The 27,686-nt window shown below is 48.3% G+C and overlaps 1 protein-coding gene across 5 annotated transcripts in view; it reads left to right on the top strand.

Moving 5' to 3' along the window:
* The window catches only part of CALN1 (calneuron 1), a 530,205-nt gene that overhangs the window by 490,885 nt on the left and 11,634 nt on the right, over nt 1-27,686 (top strand). For all 5 annotated transcript variants that reach the window (XM_078440486.2, XM_078440487.2, XM_078440488.2 and 2 more), the window contains one exon: nt 19,506-19,662. In XM_078440486.2, coding sequence (XP_078296612.1) covers nt 19,506-19,662 — 157 coding nt within the window. The remainder of the gene's footprint in view (nt 1-19,505; nt 19,663-27,686) is intronic.

The following is a 27,686-nucleotide window of genomic DNA, read 5'->3' as shown; positions in this document are numbered from 1 at the left end:
GTAATTCAAATTATAACGCCGAGTTCTTCTCCAGTGTGACAATCCACAGCGGCAAAGAGCATCTAATGAAATGGCCTTGGTCTATCCCATCGCTGTTCTGATGTCCTCACGTCACCAGCTCTGGCAGGGGTGGTATGTTTCCTCCAGAATCCCTCCCCTTGACCTCCCTCACTTCCCTGACATGAGCCCAATCTGCCTTTTTAAGTGTTGACGTGGAGCCTCTGGTTTCATGGCCTCAGTTATCTTGTTTTCCAAAATGTTTATCTTTAGCTGATTAAAATTTCATTGGCAACAAATAAACTCTTAAAGGATGAGGTTGGGATGTGTAATTGAATCCAACAAACGCAGCCCTGCACAGCTTAGCTGTGTGCTCAACTTGTGATCTGAGACACAGGGCCACCTGCTAGACGTGTGACCTGCTTAGCAAAAGGGAGAGAGGCTACAGCTTAACCACAGTCTCCAGATTGTCTCTGGCTCCTACGTTGGAAAGCTACAGCACTTACCCATGTGCCACGTTTGTGATCTGGTTATGAAACCACATGCCTTAGTTGTGATTTGGTGACACAAAACAGAAGCAAGCGTAACTTAACCCAAGTGCCGTATTGGCGATCTGGTTGCTAAACAGGGGACCCTGCAGCCCAACCGAATGTTGTATTTGTGATCGGTTACTAAAACATAAGGCCAAGGGCTTAACGAAGTGCCGTGTTTGTGATCTGGTTGCGAAAACAGAGCGCTGTGCCACATTCCCACACACCACGATTGGGTTCCAGTTCCTACAACAAAGGGCCATATGGCTTAAAATGGTCTGCATTTGTGATCTGGTTCGCGAACAGAGAGCCATGGGCTTACCCCTGGACTCCTGTCTGGTTGTTTTTCTGGAGGAGGAAGGTCTCTGAACTGCATGGGTTGCCTCTGGGAACTAAAACTGGGTCAAGGATATTCAAACTAATTTTGGATTCTAAGGGAAAAAATAACCACCTTCCTTTCCCTTCTCAATCTCAGAACAAAGTACCTTAGTTCTCTTAATTTTTAACCACGAATGCTACTAATTCTCTATCCTGGAAGGGACACACAGCCCTACCTTGCCATTCTTTTCTCTCATTTCTATGTGCTTGTTTCTTTTCTGCCCTCTATTCAGCCGAGACCCGTTTGATTCTGGTCTCTTGATTCTTCATCCTGTATCTGGTCACCTTCTCTTCATCCATTGTGCATCCCATGTCGTCCCATCTTTACCTTTTATGATTGCCCCTGGATTTTGTTCAATTCATCCTCTTGCTTTAACTTTCATATGTGATCGTGGCCGTTTCTGGGGCATTTCCATTTGCCCTGCTTCTCTGGGCGTGGGAGCTTTCCTCGATGCATTGATGGTTTTACCCATGTCTCAAGACAGCCTGCACTCATTCTTCCATTCAGCCAATGCCGAGCTCGGGCTAACTTCTGCTAGGTGCTGTAGAAATAAAACCACCAACGGAATACACCTCTGTCCTCAAGGATCTTCTGGTCTAACGACAAGGCAGAAACATCAGCGGGAAATTTTCATACACCATTATAGGTGTGATGATAAACCCGGGTGTGGGATAATGTGTATCACGTGTGAGGGGAAGTGTTGAAGGACTTGGACTCGATGATGAGAGACCTAGGGAGTCACTGGTGGATTTTCAACAGGTCACCTTGGCTTCCGGGACCTTGTTTCCCAACAAGTTCCCGGATCCAGACAGGTCCCACTCATCGCAAAGGCAATCCAAGCCGCCAACCGGCTCTACATTCCTTATCTGCATTTACAGGTGGTTCCTATCTGGCTCCTCTCCCCCAACCCCCAGCCCATCGGAAATGGCTTTCTTCTCTATCTGAGGATAGTCGCTAAGAATTACTTGCCTGGGGTCATGGGTATGGGAAAAGGAACGTTCCAGAACGAGACAAGTCATGCAATGACATCTCCTCTGTTGCTCTGCTGAATGCCAGATGGAAGCTGTCAAGAGAATCCTAAAAGCCTAAGTGACAGTCTTTAAATGAGGAAAAAAAAAAAAAAACCCACAGGTATGCTGCAGCCACGAGGAGCTGGAATTTCACTGTTCTCAAACAGAATTACGTGTCGGCCGACTTCGGCTTCCAGCCTGGAGCAGAGGTGGATTCCATGAGCCTAAATACGGAGATTCAATCAGACATCACATCGTGAATAGGCCTATCAAAATGATCTCTTATATTTGCATTACCTTGCATTTTTCATTAGAAAGATTTAACATTCTTATTTTATTTGAGACTCCCCAGATCTCTAAGAGGTGGCTAAGACAGATCTTCTTCTTACTATTATTATGAGTATTACTTCATTATTACTATTCTTGTCTCATCATCATCATCATCATTATATTAGCCCCTGCATCAACCAGTGGCACAAATACTCTGCATTTATTTGCACGGGGATACGGAGAACCCAGCTGATTAATCCCATTTTTCCGGAACTGCCACGGCAACCAACTAAGGGGCGAAAACAGACCCTGGACGCAGCCTCCGTCGAGTCTTACCTCTGTGATAACTGACCCGGGGACACTGGATCCACTTAACTTTTCATGGGGGGGGGGGGGCACAACAGAGCAGGCAACCTGTACGAAGTACAAGGAACTGTGCATTTTAGGATAAAAAGGGTTTCATCCACAGAACAATCCGGTGATATCAATAACACTGTGTTCTTCCATACGGGAAAACTAAGGAACAGAGAAGCTTAGAAACCTTGACTGGGTCACACAGCCCTACACGACAGTGTCTGGACAGAAGTCAAGGTCGTGGGGCTTTTCTCAATGTATTCCTAACTAAGGACTTACACACACACACACACACCACTGGCTTCTTCATTATGCCTTCACTTTCAATCAGATCTGTCATACATGCTTGCCTTAACACTCCCTCACATTAATAACACCAACCCCATTAGACGTGCAGAGGGGAATTACGTATGTCTTTGCTTCTCAAGAGTTGCTCTGAGGGCACAGGTATTTTTCCTAGTTGTCTCTGATCGTCCCACTCCATCATCCCCAAGACACTGCAGACTTTAAACATCTCCCAGGGGCCGGGTAGAGTGGGCTCCCTCTTGGGACCCTCTGCCCCTGTCTCACGGGAGCCCACTATTAAGGAGAGTGTTCACGGTTTGCCATCGGCCCCCAAACTGGACAGTCTGGTAGCTGTGCGACCCTCTCCTGACAAACCACGGTGCCCCCTGGGTCCGAACTCTCGAAGGTGAGAGGAGTTCTTCCCAGACCTGAGCGAGCTCTTGGCAAAATGCCTTTATTTTATAAACAAAAACCAAACATAAACTTGTTATGGCCGCTATAACAAATTGTGACAAGCTTTGTGGCTGGAAGTAACATAAATGTATCTATCCTCTTAGCATTCTGGAGATCGGAAGGCGGAAATCAGTTTCACTGGGCTGAGATGATGGTGTTGGCAGGGCCGTGTTCTTACTAGTGGCTCTGGGGTGGGGAGCACTGTTTCTTTGTCTTTTCCAGCTTCTGATGACTGCCTGTACCCCATGGCATGTGGCCCTCCCTGTATCTTTAAGGGCAGCACTGCCTCATCATATTGCCTTGTCCTCTTGCGCCCAACCTCCCTCGGCCTCCATCCTGTAAGGGCCCTTGTGATTACGTTTAGGACCCCCCCAGAGAATCCAGGATAATCTCCCCGTCTCAACGTCCTTAACTCGGTCACCCCCGCAAAGCCCCTTTTACCACATTAGGGTGCCGATTTGCAAACCCTGGGATTAGGATGTAGATATCTTTGGGGCTGTTCTTCGGCCTCGTAGGAGGCTCTTCTCGTAGGAGGGCCCCAGAAAACTCTGTTCTCCGGGCTCCTCACACGTTCATACTCCAGTGGGACAGATCAAGCTGGCGGAAAGGTACTGGGTGAGTGAATTGTTATTCAGGCTAAGGCTCCAGTCACTGTGGCGGTTGAGACTGGGAGCGGTGAGCTGTGAATGTCCTCTCATTTGCCCTGTACCCAGTTATCACCCCTTTAACCTTACCCAACAGGGACTGTGCTGTAGGGCATTGATTATCTCCATTTGATTTTACTTTGTTTTGTTTTGTTTTGTTTTAATGTTTGTTTATTTTTGAGAGAGACAGACAGACAGAGTGTGAGGGGGGGAAGGGCAGAGAGAGAGGGAGACACAGAATCCGAAGCAGGCTCCAGGCTCCGAGCTGTCAGCACAGAGCCCGGCGCGGGGATCGAACTCACCGACTGCGAGATTCATGACCTGAGCCGAAGCCAGATGCCTAACCGGCTGAGCCACCCATGTGCCCCGTTTCGTTTTATTTTTTAATGTTTATTTGTGGGAGAGAGAAGACAGAAGATCTCAAACAGGCTCCACGCTGCGAGTGCAGAGACCAATGCAGGGCTCGAACTCATAACCCGGGCAGAAGTCGGAGGCTTAACCGACTGACCCAGCCAGGTGCCCCGATTATCTCCATTTTAAAAGGAGAAACAGTTTCCTGTTGAACACGAGACATATTTCTTGTAGACCAGTGCGCCCTCGCTCCCTGCCCTCCAGCCCCTCCGGCCCGAACCCCAAGCAGCTGCCCGCCTCGTGGCCTTGTCACCAACCATTCCGTGTGCCTGGAGTCTCCTCCCGACAAAGAGCCACCCCACCCACTCTCACCTCCTGATGTCTCTGCCCAAATGGCAGGACCCCCCACCACCCCGACCTCCTCATTTAAAAGTGAACCACCCAATGTTGTATGTAAGTGATGAATCCCTGGGTTCTACTCCTGAAACCGATATTGTACCATATGTTAACTGACAAAAATCTAAATTAAAAGAAAAATAAATACGAACGATAAAAAAAACCCAAAACAAACAAAACAAAAACGAAAACAAATTCGCCACCACCGTCGCCAAGAACCTCCTTCTGGCGCCCCTGGGCGTGCGACCTACCTCACTATCTGACATTCTGTTCACACTTTCGGCCTGTCCAAACTACACTAAGCTCCATGAGGACAGGGAACTTTCTCTGTCCCCCTCCCCCCCCCCGATGTGTCCGCAGTGCCTACGACGACGGGGCCTGCCACTTAGCAGGTGCTCAGAACATAGCTGTTGAATAAGTGGAAGCAATGCCTCCAGAGAACAGAAATATCGCAGCCACAGTCAGAGTCAGAGTCTGACCTGTGGCTGTGCCCCCCGTCACAGGGGAACCTGGCCAGCACGTTTTAACAGTCACGCCGGGGTGAGCGAGGTGCACATCCCCAAACCCAAGTTCAGATCAAAGCAGCAGAGCGTGTGGCCCTGGCAGAAGGGAGAAGGCAGAGACGAAATCCGAAATCCGGAACCCCGATCCTAATCTCACTCCCTTCCTCCGTCGGCTCCATTAGTTAACCGCGAGGCTCCGGCGAGGCCCAGCCCGCCGTCCAAATCCGAGCGCAGAGGAAGCTTGCTCTACGTCCAGGCTCTCCTTCCACCTGCTACCGGTCAAACTGGAAGCCACGCGTTTGACATGCAGACAGTCTGGTCTCGTTGGGCATCTCGTCTCAGATTCGCAGCCAGAGGACCCATCGGTGGGCGCGCGTCCCAAGCCAGTTCTCTGTCTTTACAGACCTTCACCAGGAAAGACACTGCCAGTTCAAATGCGATCGCTTGTTACCCGTACGGCAGGGGAGCACGTCTACCGTGCAGCCTGGGTTCTACGATGAGACACGAGCCGCAGAGAGTAAAGTGGCCCTGGACCCTGGCCGCACCGTGGGAGTGTGTGCCCGGGGCCACCCTCCGTAAGACATACGGGGCTGGAGGCTGGGTGAGCCCCTACGCGTGGAGGAGCCTGGGACAAACGAGGCACGACGCATGCACATCTTGCTTCATTGAGCGCTGGGCAGGCTGTGGGGACATGGGCCGCTTCAGCGTCCCCTCCAAGCTGCCCTGTCGGAGATGGCCTTTGAGGAGGAGCAGAAGGAGAATCACTTAGCCGGGAGCGGCCGGGGCCGGGCTCTGAGCTGCTTTCGGAGCAGGGGCTGGGGAGGGGCACCTGCCATGGTGATGGCGGGGGCAGGTCAAAGCTGCTCCTTGCTTTCGTTCAGAACGGTGAGTCTTTCCCGGAGGGCAAAGCCTCTGCCATGTCAGCCGTAGATTCGGAGCCACAGGTCCGCTCCACCGGGCTGGCAGTCAGCGGAGACCGTCTTCCAGAATGCGGCAGTAAACAGGTACTCAACCTCATTGTGGCGCAGTGATGGGTCTTCATCTTTCTTCTGGGTCACCACTGCACTGGGGTGTTTGCAGAGGCTGAGCCAATCCCCGGGCTAACCTGAGCCGGTTCCTTGTGGGACCATGGAACACCGCACTCTCCTCCTCTCTGTCCTCATGTCCCCACATCAAGGGTGGGGACTCTCGTGAATCCAATGGATCCATCACAGCCTGATGCCCGCTGTCAACTCCACCAACCTCTTCTTCCTTTGCCCGGTCTGCTCATCTTGTCCAGGCTCCAGATGTGTCTGCCCCTTCGCTCACGGTGGGGAGGGGTCTCCCCATGCCTTTACAGCCCAGTCTCCCGGTTTGGTTGTCCACGTGAGAAAATCTTGGGGCCAGGAAGGACTCTGGAGGTCTCTCTGGTTACCCTGACATCTCCCGTGCTTCACCCCTGGACACGGTTGGCAGGCTGATGGCAAGACACGCCCTTTCTCGGGAGAGGACTTCTTACTGGACGGGGGAAGCTGTGTTGTCCATGGTGTGGGGCCAAGCAGGAAGGGTGGAGGCACGGGCAGGAAATTCTGCAGATCAAATGACCCTGTGTGGCCTTGCCCCATGGGTGCCCACTTAGAGAAGATGGCTGTATGTTCATGCTGCACCGAGATAAATGGGTGAGAGAATTCAGTCACTCAGGAGAACTCTGGCTGCCCAAGATCCCATCCGGACGTCCCAGACGACAGGGGTCACTACCATGGTAAACAGCTCCACCCCCTGGTTGACAAGCTCTGGCCCACTGATTTGGGCAGCTCCCTTTGGGTAGGATGAGGCCTTTTGCAGATGGGCAGAGAAAAGAGTAGAAGTGGGGAATGTTCCGGAGCTCATTCAGCCCGTGCTTCTCTCCGGAGGAGAAAGAACTATGTCATCGAATTAATTTCACGCCTTCCCGTGGTGAGGGAGTTTGGATCCACCTGAATCCGTCCGGTCAGGAAAGCGGGGCCCCCCGTCTCGCTGTCTCCTCACAGAGCAGAGCGCCCAGCAGAGAGCAAGAGAGCTCCATCCGTCCAGCAGCCGAGTATTACACCTTATCAAGAATTCAGGCCTTCGCTAAAAACTCAGGCACCCTTGAGGTTCCTCTCACAGCAGGAAAATGCATTCAACGATGCTGCCCTTCCACCTTGAAATGATAGAGAATCTGAGCATGGCGGTTCCCGTGGCACAGGGGCTCTTTCCGGCCTTCTGTCGGATTTTGGGTGGAGGGACCTTGGACGGAGAGGGAAGGCACGTAGGAAGGACTATGCTTAGAACAAATGGAGGACTCACGCTCATTCTTTCAGCGAACATCTGTCCCGCAGCCGGCCGGGGCCAGGCTCCGTGACGGGACTGGCCGTGGACGCCGTGTAAGGCACAGCGCAGGCCTTCAGAGTGCCCACCACCTCTTGGCAGAGGCGCGTGAACAGACCAAAGAACCCCCGGTGGGGAGAGCGGTGGTAAGGAGTTCCGGGAAGCCTGCGGTACCAATGGGTCCCACCAACTCCTCTGTTTACGCACCTACTTAGAGACCATGATCGCCAGCATCGATGACGCGGAGGAGAGCAGAGCGTGAAGGACTGGCATGTTTCATCAGCACGGTAGATGGCCACACGGGGACAGCCTGCCCTGGGTCTCCCTTCTGCGCTAGAAGTTCATGTCTATTGGTACAAAGTCCAGTGAGCGAGGGAATCCCCTGCAGTCTTGTTGGATACAGTTGCTGGATTCCGTCCCCCAGAATCCCGGACTCAGGAGGCCCGGGGTAGGGCCGGAGGAATTGCATTTCCGACCAGTTCCCGGGTGCCGTTGGTGCTGCTGGTCCAGGAAATCCACTTTAGAGCCTCTGCGTTAGACTAGTTCAGGATCTTCCCGCCTGAAGGGAACCGCGCCTCCTGAGGCACCCGAAGCGGGTCAGTCTGTCAAACCTTCGACTTGGGCTCAAGTCACGATCTCGCAGTTTGTGAGTTCCAGCCCCACATCGGGTTCCGCACCGACAGCGGGGAGCCTGCTTTGGATTCTCTCTCTCTTCCACTCTCTCTCTCTTTCTCAAAATAAACTTAAAAGAGACAGAGAGAGCGCGCCATGCTTCCTGAGCAAGAGTAATCTGCATCCACAAATCCACAAAGCGGCACCTGAGGAATGGCCCAAGGAACTGCAGGTGGGAGATCATAGATACCCACAGCTGCAGATGCTCAGCAAAAGTCCCACAGCCAACCCGGCACTGAGTCTCTGAGTCACTGAGACATCCCACCTGGTCTCTTCTGCAAGTCCTACATTTCCTCATTCACTGATAGGTAAACAGAAACACCAGCAACGGTAGCATGGGATTAATTACAATGCGGCATGCCTAAGGAAAAGCATAGAGAGGAGGAGCGTGCCTGCAAAGTGCGTCAGGGAAGAATTGTAGGAGATGCCTGTTTGATGTTCTTTAATATTTTAATCTTTAAAAGCAACGCGAGAGATGTTGGATCAACTAAAAAAAAAAAAAAAAAAAAAGCAACAATAACAGCCTGGGCACAAAGGGAATGAACTAAAATAATGACCGCGGAAGGAATCAAATGACACTGCAAAATTAACACCTTCAACCACGGATGGTAGGAGCAGAATTAACAATGGGGGGAGAGGGGAAGCAGTGATGTGAAATACAAAGCAAAGAGATGAAAATGATCAGAGAAGAGGTGAAAAGTACAGAAACAATGGGGAGAGACTTTAGAACAATTTGTGTTCCCGGAAGGGACCTATTCATAGAACAGGAGAAAGACAGCAGTCAAAGTCCTTGTCAGGAAACAGCAGGAGGCAGAAACTGACATTAGTGTAAATATGAAACGCCCCCTCACAAAACCCCAGCCCAGATCAATGCCAAACGTGTAACTTGGGGCATCTGGCTGGCTCAGTTGGTGGAGCCTATGACTCTTGATCTTGGGGTTGTGAGTTTGAGCCCCACGTTGGGTGCAGAGATAAATTAAAAATAAAATCTTAGGGGTGCCTGGGTCACTTGAGCGTCAGACTCTTGATTTCAGTGCAGGTCATAATCCCAGGGTTGTGGGATCGAGCCCCATGTTGGGCTGAGCATTGAGCCTGCCTGAGATTCTCTCTCTCTCTCTCTCTCTCTCTCTCAAAAAATAATAATAATAATAATAATTAAAAAATAAAATCTTAAAGATAAAAATAAATAAATACAAATCATATAACAACACAGAATGGAAAACATTTTTGAAATGTCATAATGCAATATTCCTACTAGAGTCCAAGAAGAAGAAAGAAATGATCATCCAAGTAAAAACGCAGGCCACTATCTGACCTCTTTGCTCCTCCCTCACATTAAACAATAGAAGATCTGGAGAAGTTTCGAGGGTGCTTTGAGGAGATTTGTGGGATTCTAGAATTTTATACCAAGCTGAGTTTTCTGTCATAGGAGATGGTGGGAGCAAAGTATCAGATTATAAGAACTCAGAAAAGGTAGTGTTCACAAATGCTTCAGTATCAAACTGTTTTCAAAAATTCTCTTAGCAGATATTTGGATGAAAGTCAGGTACTCAGCGTTGGGACAGTCGTAGAAAAATGGAAACGAGCATGGAAATCAATTAAATACAATGAGGTAGCAGAAAGCTGTTATAAATTTTGTTGTAAAATTAAATGCAGAAGCCAAATACTGTTCTAGAAAAATGCACATGGTAGGAAATGTGTCATAGTAAATTTCCAATTAAACTTAGCAAGGCTATAAAGTGGTGGATAAGAGGTCAGAAATAAAGGTATTATAAACTTTCTTATATGCAAGCAAAGATGAGAAAATGCAATTTAATTTCTTGAATTTGATAATATAAGAAATCATGGCCTAAGCAATGCATTTGATAAATAGAAAGATATCCACCGGTATAATCAAAACAGAACAACTATAGGTTTGGGGTTTTATTTTATTTTTTATGTTTTGCAAAAGACAAAAAGCAAGGAAACCATAGAGAAAGCAGAGGATGAAATAAAAGTCCAGCCAAACATGTTTATTACAATATAAAAATGGAATTAGCCTCCACCATTGAAAAACAAAAAATCTCAGGTTGGATTTTTTTTTTTTTTAATTTTTTCTTTCAGGTTAGATTTTTTTTTTTTTTTTTTTTAAATCCAGGGCACCTGGGTGGCTCAGTCGGTTAAGCATCCGGCTTTGGCTAAGGTCATGATCTCCCAGTTCGTGAGTTTGAGCCCTGCATTGGGTTCTCTTCTGACAGGTCAGAGCCTGGACCTTGCTTCGGATTCTGTGTCTCGCTCTCTCTCTCTCTCTGCCCCTACCCTGCTCACTCTCTCTCTCTCTCTCAAAAATAAACATTTTTTAAAAATCCATGCTGAGAACATGGAGTCTTCCTGGGATTCTCCCTCTCCCTCCCTCTAGCTCTCTCTCTAGCTCTCTCTCTGTCTCCTCCACTCATGCACTCTCTCTCTTAAAACAAATAAACTTTTTGTTTTAAAAAGAACCTAAAAGGAGACAAAGATTTAGCAGAAAATCGATTCCAAAAGAAAACCGGTGCAGCAATATTGATGTAAAAACGTTTTTTTTTTTTTTCAAATAGAAGGCACTTAATTTTTTTTTTGAATTATTTTTGGATAACATATGCCTGATAAATTTAGTATCATTTGACACCACAGGTGATTTTGAAAAATAATTTGATATATCTTGAAACTTTAGGCTCCTAGCTTTTGGTTTTGGGTTTAAATTTTTATTTCTTTAATTCCAGCATAATTAACATGCAGTGTTATATTAGGTGCAGATGTACAATATAGTGATTCAACAGTTCTATACATGACTCAGTGCTCGTCATGACGAACACTCTTTAATCCCCTTTACCTATTCCACCCATCCCCCACCCACCTCCCCTCCGGCAACCATCAGTTTGTTCTCTCCATATTTAAGAGTCTGAGGTGGGTGGTTGTTGTTGTTGTTGTTTTTTATTAGTCTCTTTTTGACACTTGCATATGTTTTTAATGACTGATTATGTGTATTGATTAAAGGTATACTGCAGTCCCGTGCCCAATCCCAGTGTGTGTGTGGGTTTTTTCCTCACACTACCAAGCAATTGTCCAACACCAGCTGGGGGTCCTGTAATTCAACCCCATGCTGACCATCTACCTGGAGACAGTATCAGATTCCGGAAGCTAAGGGCTCAATCCCGCAAGACTGCCCTCCACTTGAGTTGCCAATTGCAAATCCAGGTCGTTACCCGTCCTTCTGACTGGCAGGCTATGAATCAAAAGTCCCTGGGACACCCTTCCTTTGGGTTCTGTTAATTCGCTAGAGCATCTCACAAAACTCAGAAAACCAGTTTACTCACTAGACTACTGGTTTATCGCAAAGGATACTGAACGATACAAATCAATGGCCAGATAAAGAGATACATAGGGTGAGATCCCAAACAAAGGAACTGATGTCCTCATGGAGTTTGGGTCCTGACCCAATGGCACAGGAAAGTGTCACTAACCTAGAAGCTCTCTAAAATCCCTTCCTTTTGGGTTTTTATGGAGGCTTCACAATCTAGGCACAATTGATTAAAAAACATTGGACACTGGTGACTGAGTCAACCTCCAGCCCCTCTCCTCCCTGGAAATCCGGGGGTGGAACTGAAAGTTACAAACCATCTGTGCAGGATTGGTTCCCTTGGCCACCTGCTCCCCCGTCTTACAGAGACTTCCAGAAGTCACCTCATTAACATAAACCCAGTTGGAGTTGAAAGGGGCTTGGGAAAAACCAGACCCCCATTTATGGCCAAAGGCAATTGCAGGAACTGAGGACCAGAGACCAAATATTTTACCAAAAGATGCTTCCGTTGCTCTTATCACTTTGGAGATTCCAAGGGTTTGGGGCGCTGTGGGGGAGGAACCAGGAACAAAAAAATGGAAGACCAAAATATACATTTATTACAAATCACGGTGTCACTGCCCATTCTGTAATGGATGGAGGCTGTAACCTGTTTATCTTGATGTCCTCCCAGTGCCTTTCCTGGGCTTTTTCACACTCCATACCGTCTTCCCGGGTGTTGACATCCTTTCTGATGACTTTTATTATCATCTGTAGGCAAGTGACTTTCAAAGCTGTATCATTAGCCCATATCGAGATACGGGCTATTCGTTGGGCTGTCCCTCAGGAACCTCCGATGCTCACATCCAGAATTCAGTTGGTCACCTTTCTCTCTAGGCTCCTTCTTTCTGTGCCCCCATCCGGCTGAACGTAAAGCACGGGCGTCATCCTGATTGGCTCGTTCTCCTTCACACTCCACACACAATGAATCATTGAGTCCTGCCCATCACGCTCTCGCGTGGTTTGCGATTCTGTCACCACGGCCCCGCTGCTAAAGGGGGATCGAAGAAGACAACTTGGGTGATAAAAGCAAACGTTTACACTTCATGAAGCGGACAGTTTGCATTCGGAGGACTGCAAAGTGGGGCGGAAGGCCGGAGGCTTTTACAGGATAAGGAATAAAGAATAAGGATGAGACAAAGAGAAAATATCTGATTGGCTGGGGCCCCACGGTCTTCCTTGTGTTGGGGCGAGGAGGCCCAGCGCTGGCTTGGTGTTTGGGAATCGACTCACTGCATGCTTCTGGTGGAGAGGAGCATTTACAAGGACACAACGGTTATCTAAGCTTTGGTGTGCTGATGTGGCACCTCGGGCCGGAACGGCTCCCTCCTGGGCCTGGAAAGTTACGTGAAGACCGCCATGCTTTCTAAAGCTGTTGCTTTAATAGTCTCTTGTCTGGTCCTCTTGCCCCTTGTCCACGGAGGAGAATTTTTCTCAAGCCCAAACCCGAGGAAGTAATTTCTCCGGCGAAAATCTTTGAATGGCACCCCATTCTACCCAAAAGATAAAAGCCAACCTCCATTCCTTAAAACATTAAACCTAGAATTACCATATGATTCAGCACTTTCGCTTCTGGGTGGCATATACCCAAGAAAACTGGGAGCAGGGGCAAGATCAGATATTTGCAGGCCCACAGCAGCATGGATAAACCCAAGTGAAATTAGGTAGCCATAAAAGGACAAGACTGTATGATTTTACTTCTTCGAGAATCATAGAAGATTCTCTTAGACTCCTGTTAGAAGAATCTATTAGACTCCTGTTAGACTTTTTCTTTTTTCTTTCTTTTTTCTTCCTTTCGTCCTTCCTTTCTTCCTTCCTTCCTTTCTTTCTCTCTCTCTCTCTCTCTGTTTCTTTCTTTCTCTCTCTCTTTCTCTCTCTTTCTTTCTTTTGAGAGGGAGAGCACAGGCAGGGGAGGGACAGAGAGAGCAGGAGAGACAGAATGTTAAGCAGGCTCCACACTCAGCACAGAGTCCAACATGGGGCTTGATCCCACGACCCTGAGATCATGACCTGAGCCAAAATCAAGAGTTGGATGCTCAACCGACTGTTGAGCCCCGCATGTTAGACTCTCTACGGAAAGTAGAACGGTGGGTTCCGGGGCGGGGGGGGGGGGTGTGGCAGAGAGGGGCAATGGAGAGATGGCATTTCATGACATGGGGTTCCAGCTGAGGAACATGGGAAAAGTTCTGGAGACGGATGGTGGTAATAATTACACAATGATGGGAATGTACTTCATGTCACAGAATCGTATACTTGAAAATGGATGAAATGGCGGGGCGCCTGGGTGGCTCAGTCGGTGAAGCGTCCGACTTCGGCTCAGGTCACGATCTCGCGGTCCGTGAGTTCGAGCCCCGCGTCGGGCTCTGGGCTGATGGCTCGGAGCCTGGAGCCTGCTTCCCATTCTGTGTCTCCCTCTCTCTCTGCCCCTCCCCCGTGCATGCTCTGTCTCTCTCTGTCCCAAAAATAAATAAACGTTAAAAAAAAAAATTAAAAAAAAAAAAGAAAATGGATGAAATGGTAAATTTGTGCTTATGTATATTTTACCACAATAAGAAAAAAAAAGTGAAAACAAACAAAAAGCAACCAAGTCCCTCACTGGAGCACACAAGACCTTCACTGATTAGCACCCTCCCCACGGCTCTCCCTGCATCCTCCACCACTGTCTCCTGCTCCCAGACCCCAGAAGACCTCAACCTATGGCCATTCAAGGACTATGTCAGCTTTCACACCCTAGGTCTTGGTAGAGCCATGACGTGTGGCCACCATGGCTTCCCTTTGCCTGTCTCCCATGCCCACTCACCCAGCAAACGTCTGTAGGTCTCCGGTTGCAGCCCCGTCCTCCAGAAAGCCCTCTAGAACCCGCTGCCTTTCCCAGGGGTTCCCAAGCCATCCTGTGCTTCCCCTGGCTTGGCTAATAACACACTGGATTAAAATTACTTATTGGCTTGTCTTTTGAGAGCAAGATTCATGTCCTGTTCACCTTTGCATCTCCATCAGTGTCTGGCATCGAGTCAGCCTCAATAACTATTTGTTGGATTAGGAAATCAATCTTTCTGCACTAAGGAATGGCCTCATTTAAGAAATATTAGGACTTTGAGATATAACTCCCTTCACAGACTTTAATGTGTTACTTACGGTCTTTGACAAATCAAGTAGTCCCCAGAAAATAAGGTTATAGGAGATAGCAGATTAGAATTGTAAGGCTACGTAATATAATTACTGGAGATAAATATGATTGTGCAATTGACCCTGCAGAGATATCATAATAGAAAACTCCTTATGTTCCTGAAAAATAACAGATGTACTGGCTGCATTCTTTAGCCATGATCTAGTAAAACCAGAATGAAACAACAAAAACCAAACCCAGGAGAAAGAAAAACAAGTAGGATTGTAAGTAAACAATGGGACGTAAGAAGTCCTGAGAGGGGCACCCTGGTGGCCCAGTTGGTTGGGCATCTGACTTCGGCTCGGGTCATGATTTCATCGTTCGTGGGTTCGAGCCCCGCGTCGGGCTCTGTGCCGACAGCCCGGAGCCTGCTTCGGGTTCTGTGTCTCCCTCTCTCTCTCTGCCCCTCCTCGGCTCGTGCTCTGTTTCGCTGTCTCTCAAAAAGAAATAAATATTTAAAAAATATTTTTTTAAAGTACTGAGAGAAACTTAAAACTGCAGCACTATTGAGTATAGTTGCCTGCTGATCTTTTGGCCGGTTTTCTGGAAAAAAAAAAAAAAAGCACATCATTCCAAAATTGACTCAAGTAAAATTAAAAAGCTCAGGGACTGATGATCTTGGAAGGAATCCTTGTTGGCACGATGTTTGACAGTGATGCCTTTCAAACTTGCAAAAGAGATCTATTCTGACAACATAGGAAACTTGGAATCCTACTTAATTAATTTTGTTTAAATATTAGTATCCTATTATTAAAAGATGACCCAGATAGGTGAATGAAAGGAAAATGGAGATTTCTGGAATCTGCATCTTGCCTTGACTTTGTCAGACTCTGGCTGATTCTTTTCACCTAATTTCTGATTTTCAGCAGAGTCTCAGCTGGATTTCTCCGGCTCCTCCGGTCCTTCCTCCGGCCTTCCAGGAAATTCTTACTCATTTTCTCAGAGTCTCTTTGATTTTGTCACTCTCAGTCTCTGATCGCGGCACGGTGGATGGCGTGCCCAAATTTTCTCATCTGTGACGTCCGTCACCCTCCTCCTGCATCTCGCCGACCTTCTGGGAGCACCCAGACTAGCAACCACGTGCTCCCCTATCAAATCTAAAGGACACTTTAGACCGCGAGTCAACCCTAGGTGCGTCTCCTAATTCACTCCATAGTCACTAAACTGTGATGCAGGAGACAAATCCACTTTACACACCCACCCCAGTTGTTCTTACTTATATAAACGGCTTTGAACTTGAGTCATTTCGATTTCCGGCAAACTTGAGTCATTTCGATTCAGATCATTTAGATTTAAATCATTTCGATTTCCGGCAAATGTCAAACCCCCTTTCATTTGTTAGAAGAAGGGCATATTTCAAGCAAGGTAATGACTGCTTTACCAAGAAAGCCGGGAAAGAAAAAGGTCGAGAACTTTCTTTCACCGTGATCCACATTAAATTAAAACATTTCTGTACGCATTCTTGGGTGAGTTATACTGCAGAGACCCCAAAGTCTTAGTGGCCAACATAAGGGTTTATTTCTCTCAAATCGCATGCCCTTTGTGGGTTAGTTCCACGTCGTATTCATTCCAGGAGCCACGGTGCAGGAGCAGCCCCTACTTGGTACAAGTGTTTTTGTGACAGAAGGAAAAAAGAAATAGCAGAACACAAGACGGCTTTGAGACTTCTCTTTGGACACCCATCACTTTCATATATGGCTTTCACTGGCATTTAATTGGCCCAAGCCTGACATCAATGGGCCAATGGGCAGGGAGAGATGATCCTCTCACAGGGAGGGAGAAAAATCATTAGAAACAATAAAACCTGTTACAGCCCACACCCTTGCTCACAAATATTCATTTTCCTCCCTTTAGCCACAAAAAAGACTCATCCTTACCCAAGGGAAACACTCAAAAATCCCATCCAATTACAATACGTAAGACTCAAGATCTAGGGGCAGCTGGGTGGCTCAGTTGGTTAAGCGTTCGACTCTGGATTTCGGCTCAAGTCACGATCTGAAAGTTTGTGGGATCAAGCCCCACATCAGTCTCTGCACTGACAGTGTGGAGTCTGCTTGGGATTCTCTCTCCCTCTCCCTCTCTCTCTGCCCGTCTCTGTCTCTCAATAAATAAAATAAATGAACAAAAAGACTCAAGATCTAGACCCTGATGATATACACTAAATCTGGGTATGGCTCCTCCTGATCTGGAGACATATGGATTAAAAAAACAAATCCCTCTCCCCTCGCCCCCAACACACTCAACATATAAGGGTGGAACAGACTCGGGTTAACCACCCAAAACAATCCCATCCAGAAAGAAAGAAGAAAACAATGGAAGACACATAGCGGTCAAAAGCTTAGAGCAATTCTAAAATCTTGTCGTACAGACTTTGGGGTGAGGAATATTCCTTGATTAGATCCTGGTTCTGCTTCCTGAAAACTGCTCTTGATTTCACTGAATGATGTCAAGAATGATTCCCAGCTTCACCATCTGGGAGACCTTCTGCCCTTTTCCACTAGTCTCCTTCCCTCCTGATGAGGGCCTTGGAATACACCTTGCTTTGGGCCTGTGTCACTTATTCTCCTAACGGCTTGTGCCCATAAAAGGTTGGGAGCCCAAAGATCATTTTATGTTTTGAGTAGTGATAGAGCCTTTTAATCCCATGCTGTTGGTTCTTGCCCAGTAGAGCTCTCTCAAAAAATTCGTCTTTCTTTTTTTTTTAAATCTTGATTTCAATTGTATTTTGCTAATAGCCACAGCCACAATTATTTTGAGACATAACTCTCTCTAAACCTAATAACCAATTTCCTTGGAGAGTCACTTAGCATTTCCAGAGGTTTTAATAAGGACCACTTTGATTTGTTTTGTAATTTATAACATTTCTCAATTTTATCTCTTCTTGGTTGAAGATGAAAAACAGTTTCTTCTTTCCATTCTGCAAGACCAGGAATTTCTGAGTGGTCTCCGTTCCTGGCTTGTTCTTTCCTGAGCTCATCTCTCTCTCCTGTTTTGTTTTGTTTCCTTTTTTAAAAAAATTAAGATATAATTGACATGTAACATTACATTAGCTTCCTATGTGTATGGTAATGATGGGATATTTGTATATATTGCAAAATAATCACCACAATCATCTTTTTAAGTGTATTTCTTTATTTTGAGAGAGAGAGAGAATGATTATGAGGAGGGGAGGGCCGGGGGGGGGTAGCGAGAGAGAGAGAGAGAGAGAGAGAGAGAGAGAGAGAGAATCTCAAGCAGGCTCCGTGCTGTCAGCACAGACAGCATTCCACTGTCTGTACCTACCACATCTTCTTTATCCATTCATCAGTAGATGGACATTTGGGCTCTTTCCTTCCTTTGGCTGTTGTTGATAGGGCTGCTGTGAACACGGCGGTGCGCGTGCGCCCCTTCGAATCAGCATTCTGTTACCCCTTGGGTAAATACCCAGCAGCGCAATCGCTGGGTCGTAGGGTGGTTCTATTTTTTAATATCTTGAGGAGCCTCCATACTGTTTTCCAGAGGGGCTGCACCAGTTTGCCTTCCCGCCAGCACCTGGGATCCCCCAAAGGGATCCTCTTTCTCCGCGTCCTCGCCAGCACCTGTCGTTGCCTGAGTCGCTAATGTTAGGAGCCCACCTCTTTCTGGTTTCACCCTGTCCGTTACCGCCAGTTGCAACCATGCTGTTCCCCAGACTGATTACCTAAGGCCACAAACTCCTCCCACATATACCTGTCCTTCAAATCATCACAGGCAATGCCGCAACCGAGTGTCATGCTTCTGCATAACATCCGTGGGTCTTTATCTTTCCAGCCTCCAATCACGTGTTTCTCATTTCCCACCCCTTGGCCCTGGAACATGGTGTTTTCGAATGTTTGTTACGGTAGCCTCTGACCTCTGTGCGTGGTTGTATTTTTTTTAATAGAAATTTTTTTGTATTATTTTTTAAATATGTTTTGTATGATGTGTATAATCTCGGTATCGTTGACTTAAACCCAGTTAGCAAACAAGCCTGAAATGCCTACGGCTGATAACAATGAAGGGCGTTTCGTACTCGTCTTCCTTTTCCTTAGCGGGGTGTCTGCAGATCTTCCCCACCTTATCCTTGTTCTGGGGCCCAGACGGAAGGGACAGCCCCCACATGGGGCATGCCATTCTCATGGCAGAGGAGAAAGAGCACATGATGTGGCCTTTAGAGCTTTTAATTGGATGCGGCGGATGTGACTTCTACTCACATTTCATTGGCCAAGGAAGTGACAGGACCACACTTGGTAGAAATGGAGTAGGAGAGTGTAAGACTCTCACGAGGACACGAAGACCATACTGGGGGATGCCACACCTCCCTTTAGCTTTCCTTCCTCATGAACACGGCGTTGAACCTGGATGTTATCTTGTTAGAACGTGATGCGTATCTAAAAAGCAACACGGGAACGGCCAGCTTCGCAGGAGATACAGAACATCTTTAGAGATGTGTGCATTGTCTGAGGTGTGACACAACTTCCAAGTCCGTGAGGTGTGCAGGGCGTGCGGAGGTGACGGCAGATGGCCGGGTGAGTGGGAGGCCAACTAGCAGGTGGCATTTTTTTTTTTTCCTCCGGGAGTCTCAACCGAGGGGGCTATGTTGCGCTCACTGTATCCCCAGTAAGTGCCTGCGAGTTCACGAGTATGCTTGAAGCAGAACACGATGGAAAAAGCTGCTCATCTGATATCCTGGAAAGCTGAGCCGAGCTTCCACACGGGAGCTTTGGGCTGTTGGGGCTTGGCAGCCATGCCCCAGGCTGAGTTCTCAGCCCCATGCGCCCAACACCTGCTCATCCCTCTTTATCCCCACAGTTCGACATGCAGAGGATAACTCTGGAGGAGCTGAAGCACATCCTCTACCACGCCTTCCGGGACCACTTGACAATGAAGGACATCGAGAACATCATCATCAACGAGGAGGAGAGCCTGCAGGAGACCTCGGAGAACTGCCAGACAGAGTTCGAAGGAGGTAGGTGCCCCCGATTCCGCCTCCTACCTGGTCTGGGACCGGCCAACACCTTCACACCCTCGCTGTGAAGAGTGAATTTACAGTCGGGGCTGGAGGGCCTTGTCCTGAAGCCAAGAATCCAGGACTGAGGTCGCAAGATCCTTTCCGCAAAGATGCAATAGGTTCTTTTTTCTTTTCTTTTCTTTTCTTTTCTTTTCTTTTCTTTTCTTTTTTCTTTTCTCTTCTCTTCTCTTTTCTTCCTTTTCTTTCCTTTCCTTTCCTTTCCTTTCCTTTTCTTTTTCCATTTTCCCCCCCAAACCCTGCTTTTTTGCAGGACCTCTAGGGACCCTGTCTTTCCTCCAGTGGTTCTCTCAGGTCTGTGATTAGATGGGCAGCTTTGTGGTACTTTGCCGTTACTTGCCGGGGGGCTGCGTGGAGTGGTACAAACTCCCGCGCCCAACTCGGGTCAAGTCCAGTGGCTAAGTGCGCGACCTTGGCCACCAGGTGTGCCTTCTCTGAGGGCGTACCCTGACCTATAAACATCAGGATAATTACACCTACTTCGCGGGACCCTTAGGAAAGGATTGCCTCTGTGCTCTGCTCCCTGAAGGCACTGGTCAGAAACAGCCCCATTCACAAAAATACTCTCGTGAATTTAACCCTGTACTTACAGAAGAAAGAAGCTTTTCCTGGGGCCAAAATATAGACCCACGAGAGGCCATTTTTCTTGGGCTCGTGAAAGAAAAGTTAAGAAAAAAAAAAACAAAACAAAACCAGCCTACCTGATCCCCTAATCAGTAGAAAGTTCCAGGGGAGCTAAATAATTCAATCCCTCTTTCCAACTCTGAAAATCAGAACTGCTTTAACAACCCTGATGAATAGAAAAAAAAAAGATTTTTTTAATGACGTTAAAACAGGATATCAGGCCCAGCCATCTCTAACTTTTTCAGGGCTGGGATCTCTTAAAGAGGTCTAGCCATTCTTTTCTATTCTTTTTCCTGAACACTTACACAAATCGGGGCACACCGTTGGGAAGCTGTCACATAGCCACCAGGATGGCATTCGCCCTGCCTGGTCTCGGAGCCGACACGTTAGAGCCGGCCGAGTGGGGAGTCTGTGCAGAACGGAGTCAGTCCAGGGGGCCACAGTGGTTCATTCGGACCTGGGCCCCCAGGGGTCCTGTCCGGACAGGAAGAGACGCTTCTACTCCGAGGTGATAAGTGCGACTAACTCAAGCCAGGGAGACGGGGAGTGGTGGATAGGGAGGGATTGGGGTAAACGTGAGAGCTGTGCCCCCTTCTGAAGGCATTCAAAAATCGTTCAAAAATGCCGTGTGTGGCGAACAAAACCCGGTTGTGGCCCAGAAGCTGCCCCGGTCGGCCTGCATGTGACACGTGGGCTGGAGCATCAGTGGCTGTATTTGGAGTCGGAGCCACGCAAGACCACACGAGAGCAGGGCGGTCACAGCCAAAGCCACATGTGCAGCGGGACAGGCAGGGGGATCGGGAGGGTGAGCAGGGGCGAGGCAGGCAGAGATGGGAGGAACACCTGAGAAAACAGCAGGCCTGGCCTCCCCCATCCATCTCGACCCAGCTCTTTCCACCCTGATGACAGACTGTGCGTTCAAACAATGGAAGCATCGGGGGCTCCGGCCCCCCACTGTCAGCAAATGCTCTGGAGATGGGGTGGGGAGTATTTCTGGACATCTTGTTTTCCACAAGAGCCTTCGTTTGTGGGTCAGTGTTTTGTTCAGAGAAATGTCACAAGTCTTAGTAATTTGGGAAAGGTCAGACTGCACTGGGAAGGAATCTGAACCCTAAGCAATGTCTTTCTATTATTCAAAAGCTCATATATTAATAAACTGAGGGAGAAAGGGGTTTCCAAATCGAAGTCTTCCTGAGTCCGCTCTAATTGACTTGTACGTATAACATGGGCAACAGCTACCAACCGTGGGGTTTATTGATACGTTCCAGTTGCTGTGCTGAATGCTTTAAACTTCGTGGCCTTCTTGAATAAAAGAAACATTGCTTTGTAATTAGCACATTGCTTTTTTGAATGCCCTCTGCAACGTGGATTACATAAGCCGTTTTGCTTGTTTTCACATCAGAGGGTTTTTTTTGTTTTGTGTTTGTTTTAATATTATGTCAGTGCCGTTTGGCCTGAAAGGCGAGCTCATTGGTTTGTGTTCAGGTTGAAGATTTTTTCCAGTCTCGGAGAGAACTGGTCACTGGTGGATATATTTAATGCCTGCAGCCGTCTCCTTGTTCAAGAAAGGGCTGCCCTGACTGTGTATTTGGGCAGAGTTGTCTAGGATGAGGTGATACGCAGGCACTGAGCTCCCCGCTGGTGCCCTAGGACTGGAAGAGTCCGTTTGAGGCCTGGTGGCCGACCTTGACCTCCTCCCTACCCTCCCAGGGAGCTCTTCCCTCCTGCTCTTGTTAAAATTTTGCTGCAGCAAAAAACGAATCAAACCAAACAACTTGGCTGCAGCAGGTAGATACCCACGCTGATCAGCTCAACCTGGAAAGCCGGGAGATCCAAGGGGACTGGGAATCTTGCCTTACTTTATGTCAGAGGAAGGAACCAATGAAGAAACAAAAAAGAAACCTAAAAGTGCAGGTCTTTGCCCTGTCTCTGAGCGAGGAAGGATGTGCTGGTCGATGAAACTGATGTGCGGTAGAATGGAAATTTGTTTCTTTTAATTTTTTTAATGCTTATTTATTTTTGAGAGAGAGAGGGAGAGCACAAGTAGGGGAGGGGCAGAGAGAGAGAGAGAGAGTCAGACAGACAGACAGACAGAATCGGAAGCAGGCTCCAGGCTCTGAGCTGTCAGCACAGAGCCCGGCGCGGGGCGCGAGCCCCCGAAACTGCAAGATTATGACCTGAGCCGAAGTGGGATGCTCGACCGACTGAGCCACCCGGGCGCCCTGGTAGAATGGAATTTAAAGAGGCGCACATCAAATAACTCTGAGCTCAGCAAATTGGGGGTCAAGACTGAGATTCCGTAGCGTAGCAGAGGTTTGAAAATGCTGATGTGCACGACCTGACGTGGAACCTGTTAGAGCCGAACAGGAGGCCCTTCCTCAGGCCCTAGCGTCGTTTTACACCAGTGATGATACTTTTCGCTTTTACAAATCTTGGGTCGGAGACTCGTACAAACGTGTTCAGGTTCTGTCCGTTAAGTCAGGAAATCTCGGTCGTTCCTTCCACATGAATGGATGTGGGGGGGATGTGGCCCCCTTTGGTGGGAGAGGTTTATGTTTTTCTTTGTCTCCTTTTAGTTTTCCCTTTGGCTTGATTTTGTTGTCTTTACCCGTTTGGTTCTTAGGCCCACGCAAACCACAGATACGCGTGCACGCACAGACACATCCACAGGGCCCCTCACGCGTTCTAATCTGCCTTACCGTTACGGAAGATAGGGCTCTGTGATCATAAGGAGGCAGGAATGTTTCCATCTTCTCCCAGGGGAAGGACAAGAGGTACTAGGATGAGATTCCAAGGTACACAGAAGGACAGCTTTCTTGACTTGTCTTCAGGAAACCCTTGAGTTGGGGGTTCGTGTCATGTGTAGAACCCATTTTCCTGGAGCACCAAAAGAAGTCATCTACAGAAGCCCTTATTAAGGCCGGGAAGAGACCAGAAGAATCTAATACAAGGGTTCTGAAGTGGACCTTTCCTTTATTCACACCCGGCTTCCAGATGAGAAATCATTCAGATTGAGTCAAACACCGGACCAAGTGTCACCCACCGTGCTGGGTGCTTTGGGCATGAGGTCATTGAATCGCACTGAATTCAGGGGCTTTCCGGCAAAACCCATCAGCTGGCCGTCTATCCAGCCCCCGGTCCAAAGAGAATCCTCAACTCAAAGTATGCCTTTCAAGTGTTCCCAACGCCCCAGATCTTTTTGAATTCCCTCATTAAGATCAATTATGTTCAATGTTCTGAGCTGTCAGTTTTCAATATGTGTGTTCTAACTATTTGGAAAAATAAATAGGTCAGCATTCACCGAAATGGGCTAGTTACCCGACTATGTGCCTACCCGCAATGCCCACTCACCGTCCGGGCTACGTGAGAGGTTTAAGACGTTTTGCTTCCGTGTGATTCCTTTATAATCACCAGACATTTCGCCTTTGGGGAACAGAAGCCCAGTGACGCTGAGAGACAGATTCTTGTCTCACTATTTGGGTCCAGTTGCTGACACATGTGGAATCGAGTGGTCTTGTGGTTGACCTTGTGGTCATCTAGTTGCCTGTCACCGGATCCTTATTAAGGGTTCACCTAACAAATTATATTATATATATTATGTTTGATTTACCGCTTCTAATGTGTTTACTGCTTCCTCCATATCGATACAGTCCAGGAGGAAAGGGACGGGAGGGAACTGCCTGGCGTGGCAGCCAGGGGCCGGTCACCTGTTAACACGAGCAACTCACCTGTCAGCGTGTCCTGGGAGAGAAGTTCTGTGGCCCCTCTGGTACAGATGAGGAAACCGAAGCTCAGCAGACTGGTGTCGCTCGTCCAACGTCAAATACCGGGGACGGGTGTGAACCCGGGGCTATCTGACAAGGCCCTGCCCCTTCATTTGTTCCTCTGGCTCCCTTTCGCCAGACACAGGCGTCTCAGGCCCCTTTACGGAATGGCACTTCATCGTCACTCGTTTTTCATGTCATCGCCAGGAAAGTCATATTATATTTGGAAGTTGAGTAGAAGGCGCGGCAAGACTGTGTGTGAGCCCTTTCAAGACACATCCCCCAAATGTTGTCCCTAAATGGAATACCAGCTGTCAGATTTTTCTAGACATTCTGACAACACGCGCGGCAGAAGGAAGTAAAGCGAAATCATCAACGGGGGGGAGAAATCGTTTCTGTGAAAGGCATATGGCAGAGCTGTTCTGCGCCATCCAGTGCCTCGGGATGATGGACGAGAGAAATAAATGTCAAAGGAGGGGACGCGGGCCGGGTAGCTCCCTAGCTCCCAAAGCATCACTGCGCAGACATGCGGGTTACATGCCCACCCCTGGCTGGACTAGATATGTGACCCTGCGTAAGTTCTCTAGAAACTCTCAGCCTTCTCTTCTTCACCTCTGCAATGCAAAGATTGGACAATGACGGTCACGTCCAGCTTCAACAATTTCTGCCTCAGCGGAAGGTCAGAAAGAATTTGCAGCCAAATCTAAGGTCTCCAGGCCAGCCATCCCCGCTGAAGCTGCAGAATTCCTATTGGGATGTCAAATGCACACCCAGATGGGGAGCCTTGTCCCATCACCTGGCCGTGCACGTTGGGTATTTCAGGCCCGTCCAAATGAAAAGGGCATAACACGTCTCCTACACCATCTGCTCTCGGTTTGCCCGGTGCCATGAATTTCCTTAAATAAAACCTGTTCTCTGCGGGTGGAGGTTAAGGTGGAGCGGAGGGTCCGTGGCAGGTGGTGAGACAGGACACAGTTTTCAGAGAGATTTGGGACTTCAGACAGAAAGGGATTTTTTTTCTTCTATTTGGGAATCCTTCACAGCAGTCCGGCAGGAAAGTTTTCTGGAGCCACGAGTGAGGAGTGATGAGATTCTGAGACACGAGGTAGACAGCTGGAGGACTGGTTTTGATTAGTACGCCTGGTCGTTGAGGACTCCAACTCTGCACTCTGGACAGGCCTGGCTGAAAATCCTGCTTTGTCCTGTCTGCGGTCACTTGCCTGAGACACTTGCATACACAGTAAGAGCCTAATGTTCTTCATCCGTGAAATGGGAATCACACAATGACTGCCTCGTGTGGCTGGGACATGAAGTGACACATGAGATTATTTTGTATAAGGCTGAACACATGAGTGAGCACTCGAAACAGACAACGAAACAGAACGAGCTCATCCCTAGCCCCAGGTCTGTTCTCCTGATTTGATTTTTTTTTTTCCCGGAGACGTCGTGCGTCCCCACTGCTAGAATGCCACATCGTCTTTGAAGGATGGCACAGGGACCAAAGGTGCAGGGTTTGAACATTCTTCTTGACACCTTCACTCCTAAAGTCAAGTCGATGCCAACATCGGAGGTGCCAAAAGTACCAGTCAGGACTCTTGGTTTTAAGTAGCAGCAACTCAACCCAGACGCCCTTAAACTAAAAAATATTGGCTAAGGGATGAACTTTGGCTGACCTGGATCGAAAGAGCTCAAGCGACATTCCCTCGTCTTCCCAACCCCCCGTCTGTCACTGTCTCATTCCCAGTCTCTGTCCTTCTTTCCTCTCTGTTGGCTTCGTTCTTGGGCAGGCTGTCTCTCCCCGAAGTGACAGGATTCTCTCCCTGAAGATTCACCTCCATTCCAAGAAGGGGCTCCCATCAATCCTGCTTGGCCCACATGCCTAACCCTGAACCCAGCCAAGAGCTTGGCACACTCTACTTGGCCAGTCTGGTTTGCTGCAGGGGGAAGGTGGAGCCCTGGACCAAGAGTTCAATCAGTCTGAAGACTGAGCTACAGATCCCCAAACCAAAAGATGAATTACGTTCCCAGAAGAGGAAGGTCTGTCGGAAAGGCCAGAACAACACCTGGCCACCTCACCAAGGGTCCACGGTGGAACCCTCCAAGCAAGACCTGGCCGTCCAATGGCTAGAAACCTGAGGATTTTATGGTAGAGAAGGAGCCAGAAGGGTGGCCCTTCTTCCCCTTAACAGGTATCATAAAACATGGCACTGCTATTCTACCACATCATCTATCTCTGCAGGTCTTACCTGGGGTACCTGAGCATTCTTGGTCTCACTGATGTATAGAAAATTCACTTTCAGGGGCACCTGGGTGGCTCAGTCGGTTGAGCGTCCGACTTCGGCTCAGGTCATGATCTCGTAGTTCGTGAGTTCGTGTCCCGTGTCGGGCTCTGTGCTGACAGTTCGGAGCCTGGAGCCCCCTTCGGATTCCGGGTCTCCCTCTCTCTCTGCCCCTCTCCCGCTCGTGCTCGCTCCCTCGCTCTCTCGGTCTCTCAAGAGTAACTAAAAATATTTTTTTAAAAATGACAAAAAAAGAATATTCACTTTCAGGAGCTCTTAATTAGTTCCACTTTAGGCTATGGAAATATTCAGTTTCATAAAATCATAAAATGTGAGACCTGGAAGGATCACAGAGCAGTAATAGCTCCCAGACTTGGTAGTTCTGGCTCATTGTGAGAATCACCTAAGATGGGTTTTGTATTGTTTTGTTTTTAAACATTCCTGAGCCCCGAACTCCCTGCCAGAAATATCACTTACATAGAGGTCTGTGTGGGGGCAATTAATCAGAATTGTTATGATTCTGGTTCGCCTCATTTGGGAGCCAAAGCCTCCAGACACGCAGCCCCATTTCGAAGAGACTGAGCCAGAGGGATTATGAACCCAATACGTCCAGGGTCACCCAGCCAGTCCGTGGCAAAATCCGTGCAGACTCCAGTAGAAAACTCCCTAGAGTCACTGCCTGTCATTTGCCGAGTGGAGCAGTGTGAATCTGTTTTGTTCTTTGTTTTGTTTTGAATGTTTATTACTTGAGAAAGAGACAGAGAGCAAGCAGGGGAGGGGCAGAGGGAAAGAGAGGGGGAGACACAGAATCCGAAGCAGGCTCCAGGCTCTGAGCTGTCAGCGCAGAGCCCGACGCGGGGCTCGAACCCACAGGCCTCGAGATCATGACCTGAGCTGAAATCGGCCGCCCAACCGACCGAGCCACCCCGGCGCCCCTAAATCTGTTAAAATAACAAAGCAAAACCTGTCTGTTGCTTGAGCTCACAAACCCAGGTCCTGCCATATAGCATCCAGGAGTCTGTAGGTGTTCAGGACTTGCTACCAAGCTTTCAAGAAAACTGGAGACCCCACTTCTATGTGCTCCTGTGTCAATTTCCCCCCATGCTCCTTCTGGGCTCCTAAGTCAACCACTCTGCTGGAAAGAGAGCTGGGGCCCCATGGGAAGAGAAACATGGAAAAGATTGCCAGCAGCATGATACATTCTTGCCATTTTCCCTGTTCAGTTGCAAGTTCCTCGAAAAGAGTTACCATACGACCCAGAAATTGGACTCCTACCCGGATCTGTACCCAAGGGCGC

Source organism: Panthera onca, chromosome E3 (assembly GCF_046562875.1).
Source record: "Panthera onca isolate mPanOnc1 chromosome E3, mPanOnc1 haplotype 2, whole genome shotgun sequence".
NCBI classification, from domain to species: Eukaryota; Metazoa; Chordata; class Mammalia; order Carnivora; family Felidae; genus Panthera; species Panthera onca.
This window is presented reverse-complemented; position numbering and strand designations above follow the sequence as displayed.